The following is a 17,524-nucleotide window of genomic DNA, read 5'->3' on the forward strand; positions in this document are numbered from 1 at the left end:
ATAAGTGGCCTCATTTTCTTATATTCAAAAACAACTCTTTCAATTATACAAATACATCAATGAAATGTCGTTATCAACATATATTTATCTAAACCAATAAATAGATACTTTTCAACTTTCAAACTAAGTTTTACATCTCATAATGAATACTTTTGGGTATTTGAGGAAATTTCTAATATTACGATAGTATCGAAAACTTTTCGTACCACCTTTATTTATTACTTGTCACGTAAGGAGCTTTTAAGAATTATGTGAGGTACACATAATAAATATTTAATAAATTAATAAATCATTTAATTACGTGTCAAATAATTAATGAAGTTAGTATATACTAACATAACACTAGAAATTTTTTTCGAGACATCCTAATATGCATAAATTTTTAGGCATCTCATTCTTCTCACACACACAAAAAGAATAAATAATATGTAAATGTGATAAGTTATTATTTAACAATTTGGTGAATGTACAAATCTATTTTAATATTTCAATTATTTATTAGTACTCAGATTAAAAAAAAGGAAATATTAAAAATAGAAAGATAAAGGAAAACTGTTTACAGAGCAAAATTTTAATCTAGTTTTTTTTTTTTTTTTTTTAGCTATTTCGTAAATAGTTTCAAATTATCTTCTGTATGTGTGAAAATTTCCCCCAAAAAAATGTTGATTTTGATATTTCAATAATTAAATAGGAGAAAGCCATTCCAACGATCCAACCTCTTAAAACCCCAAGAAAAACCCTCGCTAGTCGGTACTTCTTCTGCAGAGCTATGGCAGCACAAAACACTCGAATCTATCCAAAGTTTGCTTAACCACCATTCATACTCTTCTTTAACTCGGCAAAATCGCCCCCCGAAATCCAAAAACCAGTGGCCGTTTCATCTCTCCGAAGTCCGAAGCTTTTGTGAACATCAACAAACGAGTAAGATTTCCAGGCATAAATCTCTTCCACACGATATTCATCTCTGCTCTGTAAAATTTACAAAACCCACTTAATTTTTCTGCTCACAGTTCTTGTTTTCATGCCCGCCATTGACAAAGCGAAGCAGAGGCTTCAAACTGGGTGGAAGAGGTCAGCTTTCTTGTAATTAACACACAATCATCCACTCGTAACTGAAACAATAATGGAGAAGCCTTAGAAGAAGTGGAAGAAATTGGAATACAGTAATTGGTGCTACTTGTTCTACCCTCATTTTCTGGTTCCACTGTTTTGAGTTTTGACTCACCTGCAGGCTAAGTAATAAAAGAACATTTTTTTAAAAAAAAAAAAAAAAGCAATATTACCCTTTGTCTCTAATAAATGGTTCAAAAGTACCCCTCTCTTAGAGTGAAATCCTTTAGAAATATGATGAAAATTGAAACTTGGAACGACGTGGCGGCGGTGTCTTAGATACGGTGATTCAAATTTCCATTTTAGGCCATTGCTACACTATTTCAGGTCCCAAGTCCAATTTAGGTTCAAAGATTTTTACTCTAAGATAGTTTTTAGAATTTTTATGAAAGGTGATGGTAATGTTTCAACTTTTGAAAGAATAAAAGTATTTTTTAATAAAGTGGAAGTTCAGTGTATTTTTTTATAACTCAACCTTTAATTTATTCTATCAATTAAGCCAGTTATTGTCTGTATATCCAGTGATGTCGACTGAAGCTTTTGTTCATTTGCACAAATGATTGATAAGTGAGATTATCTTAAATCAATTGCTGCTAATTTGTAATTGTCAACAATAAGGGAGCAAGGCCTCTAGAACAATGGAGAATACTATAGATCATTTTATCTTTTAACTTGACGGTTCTAACACACACCAGACCGTGGTCCGTGACTATAAATTACATGTTTTAATCACATTAATAATTGCTTCCTTTGTCCTATTTAAAACAGGCACATGACCACAGTCTATGATTATAAGTGTTCTTTCAACCCCAATTTGAAATGTTGAGGGTGTCATCATCTTTTGGAACATGGAAGCACAATCGTTGGAAAGCTTGCTTGAAACTACTCCCCACTCTATGTAAAGGTTTACATACTGAAAACTCCAATATTATTTCTACCAATATTTGTATAAGTCGTCATGTAAGCAATGGTCATCTTGATCTTGCTTGGACTCTATTCAATGAAATGCCAGTAAGAAGTGTTGTCTCATGGAATATCATGATTTCTGGATACTCCAAATTAGGAAAGTATAGTGAAGCTCTCAATCTGGCTTCAGGGATGCATTGCAATAATGTAAAATTAAATGAGACGACCTTTTCTACTTTGTTGAGTATTTGTGCACGTTCAGGGTGTACATCTGAGGGAAAACAGTTTCATTGTTTGATTTTGAAATCTGGATTGCAGATATTTGAGCTTGTGGGAAGTGCATTGCTGTATTTGTATGCAAACATTAATGACATTAGTGGAGCTAAGCAAGTCTTTGATGAGTTGCATGATAAGAATGATTTATTATGGAGCTTGATGCTTGTGGGGTATGTGAAATGCAATTTGATGGATGATGCTTTTGTTCTATTTAAGAAATCTCCAACACGGGATGTGGTGGCGTGGACTACTTTGATATCAGGGTATGCAAGAAGTGAGCATAACTGCAAGAGGGCATTGGAATTATTCTGCTCCATGTGCATGAATGGTGAGGTTGAGCCTAATGAGTTCACTTTTGATTGTGTTGTGAGAGCTTGTGGGAGAATGAGAGATTTGAGTCGGGGGAAGGTTGTTCATGGGATTTTGACTAAATATGGATTCCACTTCGATCATTCAATTTGTAGTGCACTGATTTTATTTTACTGTCAGTGTGAGGCTATTGACACTGCTAAGGCAGTTTATGATAGTATGGAAAGACCGTGTCTAAATGATTCAAATTCTCTTCTAGAGGGGCTAATATCAGCAGGAAGAGTTTATGATGCTGAAGAAATTTTTTGTAAATTAAGAGAAAAAAATCCAGTTTCATACAATTTGATGCTTAAAGGGTATGCAATGAGTGGTAGACTTGAAGAATCAAAGAGATTATTTGAAAGAATGACTCATAAAACTATCATTTCATCAAACACTATGATATCTGTGTATTCCAGGAACGGTGAAATTGATAAAGCTTTCAAATTATTTGAGTCAATGAAGAGTGAAGGAGATCCTGTGACATGGAACTCAATGATATCAGGCTATATTCAAAATCATCAGCATGAAGAAGCTTTGAAACTCTATCTAATCATGTGCAGAACATCGGTTGAACGCTCTAGATCAACATTCTCTGCTCTGTTTCAAGCATGCACGTGCTTAGGATCTATTCAATTGGGTCAATCACTCCATGGCCATGCAATCAAGACAGCCTTTGATTCGAATGTTTATGTTGGAACATCACTCATAGATATGTACTCAAAATTTGGGAGCATCAGTGATGCTCAGACTACGTTTGCCAGTGTTTATTTCCCTAATGTGGCAGCTTTTACTGCTCTAATTAATGGATATGTGCATCATGGACTTGGGATTGAAGCATTCTCAGTCTTTGAGGAGATGTTGAAGCACAAAGTTCTGCCAAATGGAGCTACTCTTTTGGGTATTCTTTCTGCATGTAGTCGTGCTGGTATGGTAAATGAAGGAATGACAGTTTTCCATTCAATGGAACAATGTTATGGCGTGATTCCAACTTTAGAACACTATGCATGTGTGGTGGATCTTCTTGGTCAGTCGGGACGTCTGTATGAAGCTGAAGAATTTATTAGAAGCATGCCAATTGAAGCTGACAGGGTTATTTGGGGAGCTCTGTTAAATGCTTGTTGGTTTTGGATGGACTTGGAATTGGGTGAGAGTGTGGCTAAGAAGATGCTTAGTTTGGACCCAAAAGCAATATCTGCTTATGTTATACTGTCTAATATATATGCTAAATTAGGGATGTGGGTAGAGAAGATCAATGTGAGGAGGCAATTGAGGAGCTTAAAAGTGAAAAAGAATCGGGGTTGTAGCTGGATCAATGTAAATAATAAAACGCATGTATTCTCTGTAGAAGATAGGTCCCATCCTAACTGTAATGCAATTTATGCAACTTTAGAGCACCTATTAGCAAATGTAAACTCTATAGCACAATTTAACCATGTTCCCAAATCCATTTCGAAGGTTTGTTTTCCGAATTCAATATACTCCCTTTGACTGGCTCCCATGTTCATTCACCTCCAGAATTTGTGCAGCCCTTAATGTTTATTCATCTTGAAAACAGTCCTCATAGTGAAAGTATGAATGAGGTCCTTACTTCCCCTTTTGGAGTGCTTCGTCAATTCAATTGTACTAACACAGTTCAAAGGGTTTATGTTTTCTGTCTTATATTTATTCACTAGTCCCAACAAGAAAGCTCCCATACTGGAAATGGCAGTTGTAACTTGATTCTCAATGACGTTTATAGCTAAAGAGTTCTGGAAAAGGTGCAGATTGGCTTGACTGTAAAAACTGTTTTCGTTCGAGAAATTAGAGATTCTGCAGAGTCAGTCTACTACGAAACTGTCATATAATCTTGCTAAGGCCAATTTTGGGATTCTATGAGTGGAAGTTATATTTGCAGTGTGTCTATATATATATTTGAATTGGAAAATGTTTGGATGTTAACTAAAACTTGGTCTTTCAACTCGCATTCCAAAAACACTATGCCTTCCCTTCTCTAAGTCTTCGGTCTCCAAGTTAAATGCTTTCTCTTGTCTCCTCCAACTGTCTTGTTCAACTATTCTCTTCCTCCAGGCAGCTACTGTGAATAAAATGGTGAGTAGGCTGATTCCATTTAACATATCAATTTTAAAAGCTTGTCAACATTAACCTCCCAGACACTCTGAGACTGATGACAGAGTATATTTGGTTAGTTTTCTTCCTTTCCTTAGGCTTGTAAGCATGTAAGTTTTTCGGTTCTTCTGATTGGTTTTTTTTTCCTTCCTTCTTCTGATAGTTATGTCAGTCACTCTTTTATGTTCTTGTTTTTGGTGTAGCCTAAGGAATTAAAGGAGAAAATTCTCCGAGAAGCAAATCAAGACTTTGAAACCTCTTGGTCATAATATGAGCATGATTAGTGCCCTCACATGACTCTTTTTCTGATCTATTTTGCATTTACTCTCTCTGAAATGTTAGAAACAGGATTTGCAAAAACCTTGGAGATCTAAAATTTCCTTAGCATTATGTTGTGGGAACTTCGGTTGGTTGAAATGTTCTTTAGTAGTCTAATTTTGTTTCTTGCTGCTGAAAACTGAAATGTGGATAGTTTTTATGTTGTACGCATTTGGATATCGTTATGTTTTTTGTTTCCCCAATCTGAATGATTGTTGTTTCAAATTTTTGCTTGTTTTTGGGAAGTTACTGGTTCCAAGATACATTCTATGGCCTTTTGTAGCTTTTTGCCTGTTTTCTATTATTATGAAATTTCTAATGGACCTTTTCCCCCCTCTTTAGATTATTCATTTTTTAGCATTTTACATTGGCTTTTGCAGTGTGCTTTGGGATTCTTTATCTATTGGCCAAAATCGAGGGTAATATGCTTCGTCTTACTCAAAGGTATGATTTTGTTGGTGATTCTGCTACCCTTTTTGGATTTCTTTCATTAATATTTCTCTCTTTATTTATATATGAGTAAGAGAATGAAAAATAATGGACAGAAATCAACAAACGTTGTAACAAGACAACAATCTTACTTGATCTTGAGAAGAGGACGTTATAAAACTCAGTCAAAAGGACTTCCAAGATTTTATGTTGTAAACTTTGGATCATTTTAAAGTCACATATTCTAGGATTATCCTTAAAAGTCCCAAGAAGAAGACACCTAAGCATACACAGTAGAGTGAGGGTGAGGAATGGGTCTACCTAACAGTCACACTGTAACTTCTAGTTAGTTTGAGTCAGGTGATCAAACAACACCGAAAAACTGAACCGACCAACCATGTCGGTATAGTTGACCAGAGTGCTCGTCGGTTTCAGCCGATATCGATTGAGTACTAGTGTGATTGGTCGGTCGGGATCCCAAACCTTTCAAAATTGACGATTCCAAAAGTGACATGAACTGATTTTAAGTATAAGAATGAGGAGTCATGAGAGTTTGTGGGATCCCTTGAATTATTGTCATGCCATGAATTTTTTCTCTCGTTTTAGTAAATAAATATAGCTCAATCACTTCGGTAGTTATTAAAAAGTTAAATAAATAAAAATAAAAAGGTAAGGGTTTTAAAAATCATATTATTTGGTTTGAGGCAGGTTGTAGAATGTTACTGTTTGTGAAGAGGTGCCTCCATTTGCAATGAGTTATTTGACATCCACTCTGAAGATACAAAGGACTACATATTTTCATTGTCATACACGATATTACACCCAAAGTTCCAAGGACCAAAACTAAATTTAAACTTGTAACGAGTAGCTCTAAACGTATAGGCCATTTGAAGTACTTTGTTTGGTTCATTTCATTCAATGAAATGTTTCTTTATCCAAAAAAGTACTTTTGGTTCATAGAGGAAGCACTCATCTAGAGAGAGGGTGATTGATTTTTTCTCTTGTAGTTCATTAAATTTAGGATGTATTTTGGAGTGGAATTTGATGTTCATTATTATTCTTTTCCAAGTCCCAATTGGGCAGAGTCTCTATAACAACACCTCCTTTTTCCATCTTGACTTCTTCTTGTTCATGTTCCTTGTTTCTATAGATGCAATACAGCACAAGTTGAAGCATTCCCAATGGGCTTCCCACTAGATTTGGAGACTGCAAATAAATTCATTCAAACTTTCACATGTTAATTTGGGAATTTATTTTTATTTATTATTATTTTTTTCAAATTTAGTTTTGTTTCCATCACATCTCTTTCTTATGGCTTTCATGTTTCTTAAAGAAATATTAGAATTTCTTGGCTAAATTTAAAACAAAAAAAAAATGTTTTTTTTTTTTTTTAATTTATAAATTATTCAGCTTAGAATAATCAATTTTAAAATTTTATTTATGGAAGTAGACTTTGTAACTTAATTTTCAAAAAAAAAAATCAAATAGTTATCAATTAGAGGCTTAGTAAAGACAAACCGCAAGGAAGAGATCATGGCTAAGGAGTCCATAAGCCAACCATAAGGAACTTGCAGAGAACGAAAAGAATGACAAATAAAATGGCATAAATTCTACACTCTTCGTCTTTATCACTCGTTTCTGCATGAGAAAGAAAGAGGGTCAAAAATTAATTTCCAAAGATAAGCAAATAAAAAAAAATCATTTGTAGTGATTAAGCGTAAAAATTGCACCAAAATTTAGAGATCGTTTGGTAACGTAAGCATTATTTACAAATTTTGGAAAAAAACAAATCAAATTTCTTGTTCATGTTTCTTATTAATATTAACAAAATCATTCTAGCTTTATAAAATTCACAATAGATATTCGAAAAATAAATATAACATATAACTTTTAACCTCTTTTATTAACAATATTACTTTTAAATTTTAAATTTAAACTTAAACTTAGAGAAACAAGAAACAGTTAATAAACACAATTATGTTTTTATAAGTAAAAAAGAAAAAAGAAACATGAAGCAACTATATCGAACATGATATTGTAAAAACGAGTAAAACGTCGTTACCGAGTGAACCGTGGAGGGAGAGGTTAATTACCATGGCTACCAATGGAGAGGCATACATAGCAATAGAAGCAACAAGGCCAATGCATCCAACAAAAAGCTTACGAAGATGATGAGTTTTTAGAACAAAAGCAGAGATCATTCCCACACAGCAGAATATTGTAATAACTCCCACCAATCTCAAGCCCACCTTCTTCTGCACTTCCACACATTATATATTATTATTATTATTTTCAAATCTTTAACTATATAACTTATACATTAAATATATATATATAGACTATATTTTAGTTGATCGGTGATTTAATTAGATTTTTATTAGGCTAAATTATAACAAATATCTTTAAATTTTGCCATTTGTTTAAAAAATACGTTGTACTTTCAAAAGCTGCAGTATTACCCTTCAACTTTCATAAACGTTTCAAAACTACCCTGGGAATGGACATCATTTAGAATTTCAAACAAATATCAAGTCTTAGAACTATTGTCTGGCAATGACCTAAAATGATGTGGTCATCTAAATTTTCTTCTTAGATCACTACCACATCATTTCATATCTCAAATTTTGTCTAAATTCTAAAAATTTATATTCCAATAATACTTTTGAGATATTTGTGAAAGTTTAGAGGCAATATTATAACTTTTGAAAATGTAAGAGTATTTTTTAAGGAAACGACATAGTTGAAGTGCATTTTTTTTTTATAGAATTTAAACTATTTATTATTCCATTTAAGTTAGTTGTCTCAAACACATCAAAACTTTTGAATTTGATAGTGATTTTGACAAGATGTGATATAAACGTGAAAAAGAATAAGTTAATTTCACAAATAGAATCTTAATAGAAAACGACCTATAGTTATTGGGTAAAGAATCCATTAAAAGGTTTGAATCTTCTACCTTTTATTAAGAAAAATAAAAAACAAAATATATATGTATATTAAAATGTTTGAATATGATTATTTAAGAAAAATCATTATTATTAACATTTTTCGATTCTAATTCTTTAGACTTTAGAGACTTGGTGAATATTAAAATTGACAGGCGATAGACCTACTTGTTATACTATAAAAAATTAGAGTTTTGAAATCTTGGTAGTAGAGACTTTAATTTTCTTATATTAAATCGACTTTTTCTTCCTCTATAAATCTCAACTGCTAATTAGTTTAGGGTTAACGAGTGATTTATTAACATTTACCAGCGATGAGTGACTAAATTGAAAATGATTAAAAACTCAATGAAATGTATATCAAACAACTTTGAGCAAACACATTTGATCATTCTTTCGAGAAAACACAAAATGTTTATCAAAGAGGATTGTAGAAACCGAGTAATTATTTGGTAATAACTAACCTTTTCTTGGGATGAAGCAAAGCATAAGTAGATGGAAATGAAGGAGAATTCAAGAAGAATTCCAAGGCCATTAATGGTGACAACAGGGAAATTTTCCCATCCTTTGCTTACAATTGGTAAACCATACCAAGTGTAAAGAAGACAATTCATTAGGGCAACAATGTATGGAACACATGAAAATTCCTCTGTGCTCTTCTTCTTTATAACCCTCCAAAATGTCAATCTGCCATATAAACAAAATCATTTAAAAAAAAAAAACCCTCAAGAAAATTTATTTAAAAATGTGATTCAATCCCTCGTAAAAATGATAATGCTATTGTGCAGATTAGAACAAATGTCATATTTTTTAAAAATAATAATAATAAACACAACACTTAAATTTGTTGTTTTAATTCCTAAACCAACTTTATAAAATTTTTGTTGATAATTTTTTAAGGAAAAAAAATGAATGGTTTAAGAACTCCACGTTTAGTCCATTAAATCAAGATTTTGTTAAACAATTATTTATGAAAAATTAAGGACAATAATTTCTTAAATAGCTTATAGCTTATAAAATTCCTGTTCCAAACAGCCAAAAAAACCGTTATTTGAGAACACAATTTCCAAACAACCTCAAAACTTTGATAGATATGAAGAATTAACAAGAACAAAGCAAAGTTGGCAAATATTATTACATGGGAACAGCATAAAGCAGCAAAGAAGCACCATTTCCTGCATAGAAAAACACCCAAAATAGGGGAAAAAAAGTGTTTTTAGAGAGAAAAAAAAATCCCCATTTGTTCTAAAACTCTTCATATTAATAATTTGAACATGAAAATAAAAAAAGAAAAATTAGAAAATACCAATGACTCCAACAGCCATACGAATGGTATAGAGTGATCGCATGATGTTTTGTTTTTGGGGTATTTGTCTTGAGAACAAGACAAAGACAAAGGAAGGAAGAGAGAGCTAATTTCTTGCAAAACTCAAATCCTTTTGTAACACAATTTGTTTTGCAAATGACACTTTAAATAGAGAGAGTTGAAGGAATGAATATATACAAGTAGAATAGCAAAGATTTAAGAGAGATAATACATTTTTTTTAAAATATATATATAAGGAAGAATAATGGAGTATTATTTTTTTAATACATGATCTTTACAAACTTTAATATGTGGATGAAAAATGTTGTTAAGTTGTATAATATTAATATCATACATTAGATTTGTTTAATTTTTTTTTTAGTGGTACATGTCACTAGGTAGTGGCATAAATTTTCCCACTATTGAGTTGGAATATTCTATATATAGAAGTGAATCCCCATTTCTTACATTTGGTGTGTTTAGTTTTACCCTATTAAATTATTTAGGTTAAAATATCATTTTGGTGTGGAGATTTTCAAAATAGAATAATAAGAAAAATATTTACATAAATTAATTATAGTTATGATAGACATTGTTATCCACGTTCATCATAGATAGACACGGATAGAAATCTATCAGCATCTATTAGTGATAAAAACTTATACAAGTCTATCACTGGTAGAGACTGATAGAAATTTATTATTAATACAATCAATGATAGAAATTGATACTAGTATATCATCGATAGAGGTTGATAGAAGTTTATCAGTGTCTATCATTATTTATTTTGCTATTTCGGTAAACAGTTTGACATTTTTTCTATATGTGAAAATTTCTCTTTTGGTTATGCATGTTTAATAAATCTTAAATCCAGACTATGTAATTTTAAATAATAAGATTTAAATTCAGTTCTTTAAAATTAATGTTTTTTTAATTAGTTAAATAATAATAATAAATTTCAGGGAAGAAAAGATACTATGTTAATATATTTTTAAAATATATATCGATAAGAATATGATATATAATAACTCTTTTTTAATTAAAAAATTAACAATAAACTAACAACATAGACTAAATGTATGGGAACATTAATTTTAAACCATTTTAGTTCCTATACATTTAAGGTTTATTAAATGTATAGAAACTAAAATGGAACAAAATCAAAAGTATAATAACTAACGTGATTTGTTTAACCAATTATTTAATATATGATGGAAAGTTTTAGATAATTTCACATGAACGGGAAAGAAATAAAAGGACAATCACACATTGAATAATTTTTTTTAGCTTTTTGTTAGTGTAGTTCTTGTTATGGGTGATTTTGGAACAAAGGATAAATCGACATCTAACACAAGTAGGGATGACAAAATCAGGAAGAAAATATGATATAGGCCGAAGTGACAACTTAGGACTAAAATGGGCCTAGGGAAAGGGGTTGGCTTAGGTTAAGGTCCAAACCAATATACTCGGCATCAGCCAAGGCCGAGACCAACCCTCCTCAAGCATGAAACCGAGCACGCCCCTTGGCTCAATAGGTTATCTAACTATCCTAAGGCGACTCAAAAACCTTAAGGAATAACCTAGGTCAACTTTCTTCATAAATACATAATTATAACTTCATATGATATAACTTGAGCCTTACCGTCAAACTTTTTAACTTTCACACTCTTTCACTCTCTAATTTAATTAGCAAAGTGTGTGTGGTAAGTAACACACCGGTGTACAGATTTTTTCTTTTTTATATGTCACGTTCTTTTCCACTTCAAATAAATTTACTGTTAATGTCATGTAAAGATCATATACGTTTCTTCCATCTAAAATTTGACGTCAAATACAACAATTCTTTTCATTATCTCAAACATTCCCTTCTTCTTGAGTTACCTATTTTTGTGAGGTACCACTTGCCTTTTGAGAGAGAATTCATCAGTGCATTGAGATCACATGGGCTTCATTTTTTATGAGCAAACAACCAAAATATAATTATGCTTCCATTATTGTTATTCTTGTCATAAATGCAAATATAGTCTCACATCTTTGTTAAGAAATGAAAAATATGCTTGACATAAAAGTAATTAAGGGTGATTCTTCATTGTCATATTTACAATACATTTTATGTAGAGTTCAAGTTGGTTTAAATTAGATAATGTCATATCATTATAAATATGAGAATATGCTAAACAAAAAGTAGAGAAAAACTTGTGATAGTTTATAGTGGAGCAAAATAGAAAAATAATATTGATATTAGTAACAAATAAATCTACGACATATAATATAGGTTCATTTAAAAAAAAAAACACTCTAAAATTTAGTATATTTTTCAAAACGATCCATATTCTATCAAAAGTTGCATTATTACTCTTCACCATTTAGAAATATTTCAAAACTACTTTTAGAGTCAGATAAATTGAGACTTATAATAGGTGTGGTGGTGTCTGAATACCAATTTTATATTTCAGTTGACCACATCCGCACTCCATTTCAGATTTCAATTTTGATTCAAAATTTTAATGGGTTTTTCTCAAATGAAACTTATATAAAATGCCAATAGTATAATATTGTAACTTAAAAGAATATGAATATTTTTTAATTTGTTGTGTCAACACTTTTAAACTTTCTTTCTTTATATATATATTTCACACAAACGAAAAATTAACTTTTACAATTTTAAATTAATAAGAAAAATATAACAATAATAAAATAAATTAGTCTAAAAGAGTCCATAATTAGAGAATAATTCCATAACTTTTTAGTCTTGAGTGTATAGAAAAAGAAAGATGATTGAGTGTATTCTCCCTCCTTTCCAAATATCTTATATTGATTAAGAAATGGTTTGTAAACCTACATTACTTTTAAAAGTTCTTCAAATTGATGTTTCATATTTAATTTATGTCCAACTAAATGAATAAATTCACAAGAATATTATATTTACAAATGGTTTAAGTATCATATCTCTTAATGTTATTACGTCATAATAGTCTATATTATGTTCACGTTGGGGTGGAACTACATATCTTGATAGAGATAATATTGATTAGTGAAGCGACTCGAACTTATTGAGAGAATTTTGCCAGAATTTCTTCTGTGGAATCCAAATAAATTCTTGCTTTGGAGATATGGTTGTGCTTTTGGAAGAAGATATGGAGTGTTAAATAGAAATCCGATTCCAATTCTTATGCTAAGATGTTCCACAATTCATGGTGTGTTGAACCAAAATGCTTCAAAATATCCCCATTTGGAATGTAATTAAAACTAAGTCAAATTGAAAAATGACTCACACTTCAAGAAAAACTTGTTCTTGGGTGAAATTTTCCCAAAAGAAAAAATAAATCTCAATTTGTCAAAAAAAAATAAAAAACCATTAACTTTCAATTAGTAGAAATATTTCTAGTTTTATCATCTATCTTCACACAACTTCACACAAGAATAATTAAATATGACCTCAATTTTAGTAGTAATTGACATGACCTTCCTTTCTATTCCTCATCCTTGCAGCTTTTGTATTAAAAAATAAATAATAAATAAAGTAAAATCTAGTTTCGATGCACTTACTTTTTTTATCATGAAAAATCAGGTCTTTTATTGAAACGTAAATATTTACTTGTTGCCTCCATTAATTGTAGTTACTTCTTCTTGCACAACTCGAATTGTCTCTATAAAAATACGTTTCAATTTCAAACACGAGATTGTACGTAGCAACATATTTGATGGAATTGCTTCTTGTTATACACTACTACAATTTTTTCCCAGCCATTTTCATGACACAATAACATAACAATCATGTGATATTGTAGAATCTATGCTCTATAAATCATTTATAATATGAAGTAAATAGTGTTCATTTAATTTCATTTTTAAATATGGAAAAAGGGATGCAATAACCATATGGGCATGATATTTCAATTATTACGTGATGTTTTGTTGTTATTTGGTTTTAAATATTTTATAAGATGATTATTAAACAAATTTATTAAGGTCGGTTTGATAACATTTGATTTTTTTTATCTTTTGTTTTTGAAAATTAAGCATATAGATGTTATTTTCACCTTCAATTTTTTCATATGTTACTTTTTTCCAATAGTCTAAAAGATCGCTAAATTTTAAAAACTAACAAAAAGTAGATTTTAAGAATTTGTTTTTGTTTTTAGAATTTGGCTAAGAATTCAACCAACGTACTTAAGAAATATGCAAATTATTGTAAGAAATGAGGAGGAAATATGCTTACATTTCAAAAACAAAAAACAAAAAACAAAATGGTTACTAAACAAAGCCTAAATTATTTAAATTGATTTACCTTAAAGTATTCGATAAAAAGTATTAAACACAATATTGTTTCAATTTAAATAAAAACAATTAATTTTTTATCAAAAGAATTAAGAAAATGGGGCCAATGCCAACTAGAGAATATAAATCTTAGATATGAATTAGTATAAAAATGAGTATTTTAAAAAGTTTGTTAGCAAATATGCTTGATCTGTAGGAAACCATTTTTAAAAGTTACTGAAGATTTTGCAAATTAAGTTAGTTGAAAAAGGAGTTTTAAAATTTTGATAATTAATATGAGTTTTTAAAAAAGCAAGGCCAGAAAGGTCTATCTCTAAATTAAAACACTATTACCAATACACTATACAAACATTTAAAATCTCTTTCTTTCTTTGATATTGATATTTGATTTCCATCCTAAAATCAAGGGGGGAAATGCAAATTATTGTATCCTTCTACTTTTATACATTAGCAAAACAAATGAAGAAGGGGAAAGTAGTATGGACCACTTTTTCTAGACAATAAAATTTTCATTTAAATTAATCGATTTTTTTTAAAATAATATATTATTTAATAATCTATACCTAACCTAATTGTATTTTTTTAAGGGTTATTTTTAAATATAGGAAAATGAACCAAAATATTTTAGCAATATAGCAAAAGTTCACTGTCTATTGCGATAAACCACGATAGACTACAATAGACTACTATCTGTGTTTATCTATCATATAGTAGTCTATCGTAGTTTATTGTAGATAAATTGTGATATTTTGCTATTATTTATAAATATTTTCAGTAGTTCTATCATTTAAAATAATTTTCCTATTTTTAGTCTCACTCTACACTTTCTTATCTAGAAATTAAAAATAGCAATGATGCAATGTAGGATCAAAGATGCACTACGTCTCTAAGTTTATAAACACTATTTTTACCGATAGATTTTTTTGTTACATTTCCTATTTATCTACTTTTAACAAATGTTTTTAAAATCAAAGTCAAGTTTTTTTTTTTTTTTTTGAATCTAACTAAGAATTCAATTATATATATATATATATATATATATATATATATATATATATAAGTCAAAACGGTTATAAAAGATATTGTGAAAAAAATAAGCACGACTTTTAAGAACAAAAAACAAAAAATCATACGGTTATACGATAACCTAAATTCTAAAAAATGTGTACAAATCACATGCATATTCAAAACTAGGGGCGTTAAAAAAATCCTACCAACCCGACCCAAAAACCAAAGGGTTGGGCTCACCGAGTTCTCAGCTTCAGTGGGGTTGCTTTTTCCAAAAATTGAGCAATTCAATTCATTATTGAGTTCAAAGATAATACGAGTGTGGTAGTAACCATAAGGTTTGTTGGTTCAATTTCACCTATCTCACTTGCCAATCGTCGTGGCACTAGCTCGTTCTCATTTCCCCTACAACCCAATGTCCTCAACCTTGTGTCTCTTTAATATTCAATAGTCAACATCGCAGTTTGATACGTCTCCTTCAACTGGTGCCTAGTTAATTGCCACTTAACTCGGTGAACTCTACCCATTGGGTTACCCTGCTGAACAAAGTTTATTGTATTGAAAAATCAACCAAACCCTTAACCTAATCTGATCAAACTAATAACATGTAGAAATACAAGTTATTATATATTTTTATTTAGAATAATTAACAAAAATTAAAGGAAATAAATTAGCTTGATATGTAATTCATGTTGGGATTGGTGTCTTAATTCTCTCGGTAGTCTCGTAGTTTGTAAACATTTTGTAAACAACATATTGTTATTAATAAAATAAATGTTATTTTATAAGCATTTACTCAAATCCAATAAACTAAGATCCGAGGTTATTTTATGTAACTTAAGCATGTATATGGAGACATACAAGTGGATCATGTTTTAAGTGATAACCAAAATGGTCTATAGTATATGGATATATGAGGGAAACCTTATCCTGGTAACGCTACGGATGCGGCCTACTTTGTAGAATAGTTACAATTGTTGTGACTTGCTATAGATGGTCTGATCTTGATCATTTATGTGGGGACATGTGAGTGGGGGCGTCCTATACAAAGATTTTGTATAAGACCGGACCACGAAGTGTTTAGTCTCGTTATATTACGTCGTTCATGACAGAGACTTCACTTAACTAAGATGACCATAGGTAACATGACCTCAATCCTAAGTGAGTTGGGAACTCCTTGTTGGGATTGGTATCCTAATTCTCTCGTAGTCTCATTGTTTTGTAAAGATACATATTGTTCAATGAATAAAATATGTGTTATTTAATTCTGGCATTTACTCATATCCAATAAACAAAGCTCCTTGGTTATCTTATGTGAACTTAAGCATGTATATGTGATATACAAGTGGATCATGCCTTAAGTGGTAACCTAAATAGGTCTGTAGTATAAGGATTAAAGTGGGATACCTGATCCTAGTGACACTACGGATACGACCCGCTTTGTAGAAGTTTGCAAGTGTTGTAAACTACTACAGATGGTAGATCCTGACCATTCATGTGGAGACGTGGAGCGGAAGTGTCCTATACAAAGAGTTTGTATAAGACCTGGACCACGAGATGACTAGACTCTGTATATAACGTCGTTGATACTAGAGACTTACATCTCACCTAAATGACCATAGGTGACACGATCTCAATCCTGAGTGTTTTGGGAACTCCTGCATTTGAGGGTGGTCCTTTGATTAGTATGGGTGAGAGTGGCCAGATTGCCAACTCAACATACCTACCTTTTTGGGAACTTGTCTAATCTGCGAGCTGGGAACTCAATCCACAAGATGGAATTCACTTCTTTCCCAAAGCAGGGATAAGTAGAGAGATTGCTCCCTTAAGGGCTGATTCCGGGACTTGAACATAATGGCCACAGCTTCTCTTTGGAAGAGAAGACTCAATCATAGTAGAACTATGACTTATGTTCATTAGAGGGATCAGTGGTACTTAAGGAGACATATATAACTAAGAGGCATAACGGTTATTAGCCCAGTTGTATTTCTGAGCGATCTATGAAGGGTTGTCGCATTGCTCATTGGTTAAGATGGACATATAATATATCTGTGGTAAGGAGAGTTTAGCTATCGGTCTTTAGTGGAGTGCTTGGAAGTTAATGGATGATGGACCTCGTGACTAAATAATTTAGTCAGTTATTCATGTACCGTTGGAGCTTCAAGCTACAGATCCATGAGGTCTCCTTGGTAGCACAATGGATTCAGTTGAGAATCAGTTCTTGGTGTTTATTTGAAATGTTCAAATTGACAAGAGGCATTTTGATTATATTTGTATAATCGGTTTGATGTATGAGATACATCTAGTGGAGAATTGATGTAAATGAGATTTACAATAAATACCATGGAATAGAAAAAGAGTTATGGTTTATATGTTTCATGAGATGAAATATTAAAACTATAGGTTATAAATATAGTATGATAAGTTGGTTATCATTTGTATTTATAATAATATTAATTAATGGATAATTAATTCTTTTTCTTTAATA

At 30.9% G+C, this 17,524-nt stretch overlaps 2 protein-coding genes across 11 annotated transcripts; one reads left to right on the forward strand and one right to left on the reverse strand.

Annotated features, from left to right (window-relative positions):
• The first annotated feature begins 638 nt into the window (after window positions 1-638).
• LOC120067164 (pentatricopeptide repeat-containing protein At4g14850-like) lies at window positions 639-6,608 on the forward strand. Of its 9 annotated transcripts, none has more exons than XR_016524982.1 (6): window positions 639-921; window positions 1,011-1,071; window positions 1,879-2,014; window positions 2,335-4,731; window positions 5,448-5,511; window positions 6,205-6,608. XR_016524982.1 is itself a non-coding variant. In XM_090307712.1 (4 exons), exon 4 carries the CDS (start codon window positions 2,452-2,454, stop codon window positions 4,129-4,131), a length of 1,680 nt encoding a protein of 559 aa, XP_090163838.1. In that variant the 5' UTR covers window positions 639-921; window positions 1,011-1,163; window positions 1,879-2,014; window positions 2,335-2,451; the 3' UTR covers window positions 4,132-4,157. The 9 variants fall into 9 exon arrangements, 2 of the variants coding, with proteins under 2 accessions (XP_090163838.1, XP_038874561.1); XR_016524983.1 differs by having other exon boundaries at window positions 1,879-2,008; XR_016524981.1 differs by having other exon boundaries at window positions 1,879-4,731.
• On the reverse strand, window positions 6,270-9,966 carry SWEET3 (Nodulin MtN3 family protein). Of its 2 annotated transcripts, XM_039018634.2 has the most exons (6): window positions 9,748-9,966; window positions 9,580-9,616; window positions 8,906-9,128; window positions 7,590-7,751; window positions 7,015-7,134; window positions 6,270-6,702 (listed from the first exon to the last, which is right to left on the reverse strand). In XM_039018634.2, the coding sequence occupies exons 1-6, from the start codon at window positions 9,788-9,790 to the stop codon at window positions 6,514-6,516; spliced, it is 774 nt and encodes a 257-aa protein (XP_038874562.1). In that variant the 5' UTR covers window positions 9,791-9,966; the 3' UTR covers window positions 6,270-6,513. The 2 variants fall into 2 exon arrangements, with proteins under 2 accessions (XP_038874562.1, XP_038874563.1); XM_039018635.2 differs by lacking the exon at window positions 9,580-9,616 and having other exon boundaries at window positions 9,748-9,887.
• Between the last annotated feature and the right edge of the window lie 7,558 nt (window positions 9,967-17,524).

Source organism: Benincasa hispida, chromosome 12 (genome assembly GCF_027475165.1).
Source record: "Benincasa hispida cultivar pf3 chromosome 12, pf3_genome.v1.1, whole genome shotgun sequence".
Classification (NCBI taxonomy): Eukaryota; Viridiplantae; Streptophyta; class Magnoliopsida; order Cucurbitales; family Cucurbitaceae; genus Benincasa; species Benincasa hispida.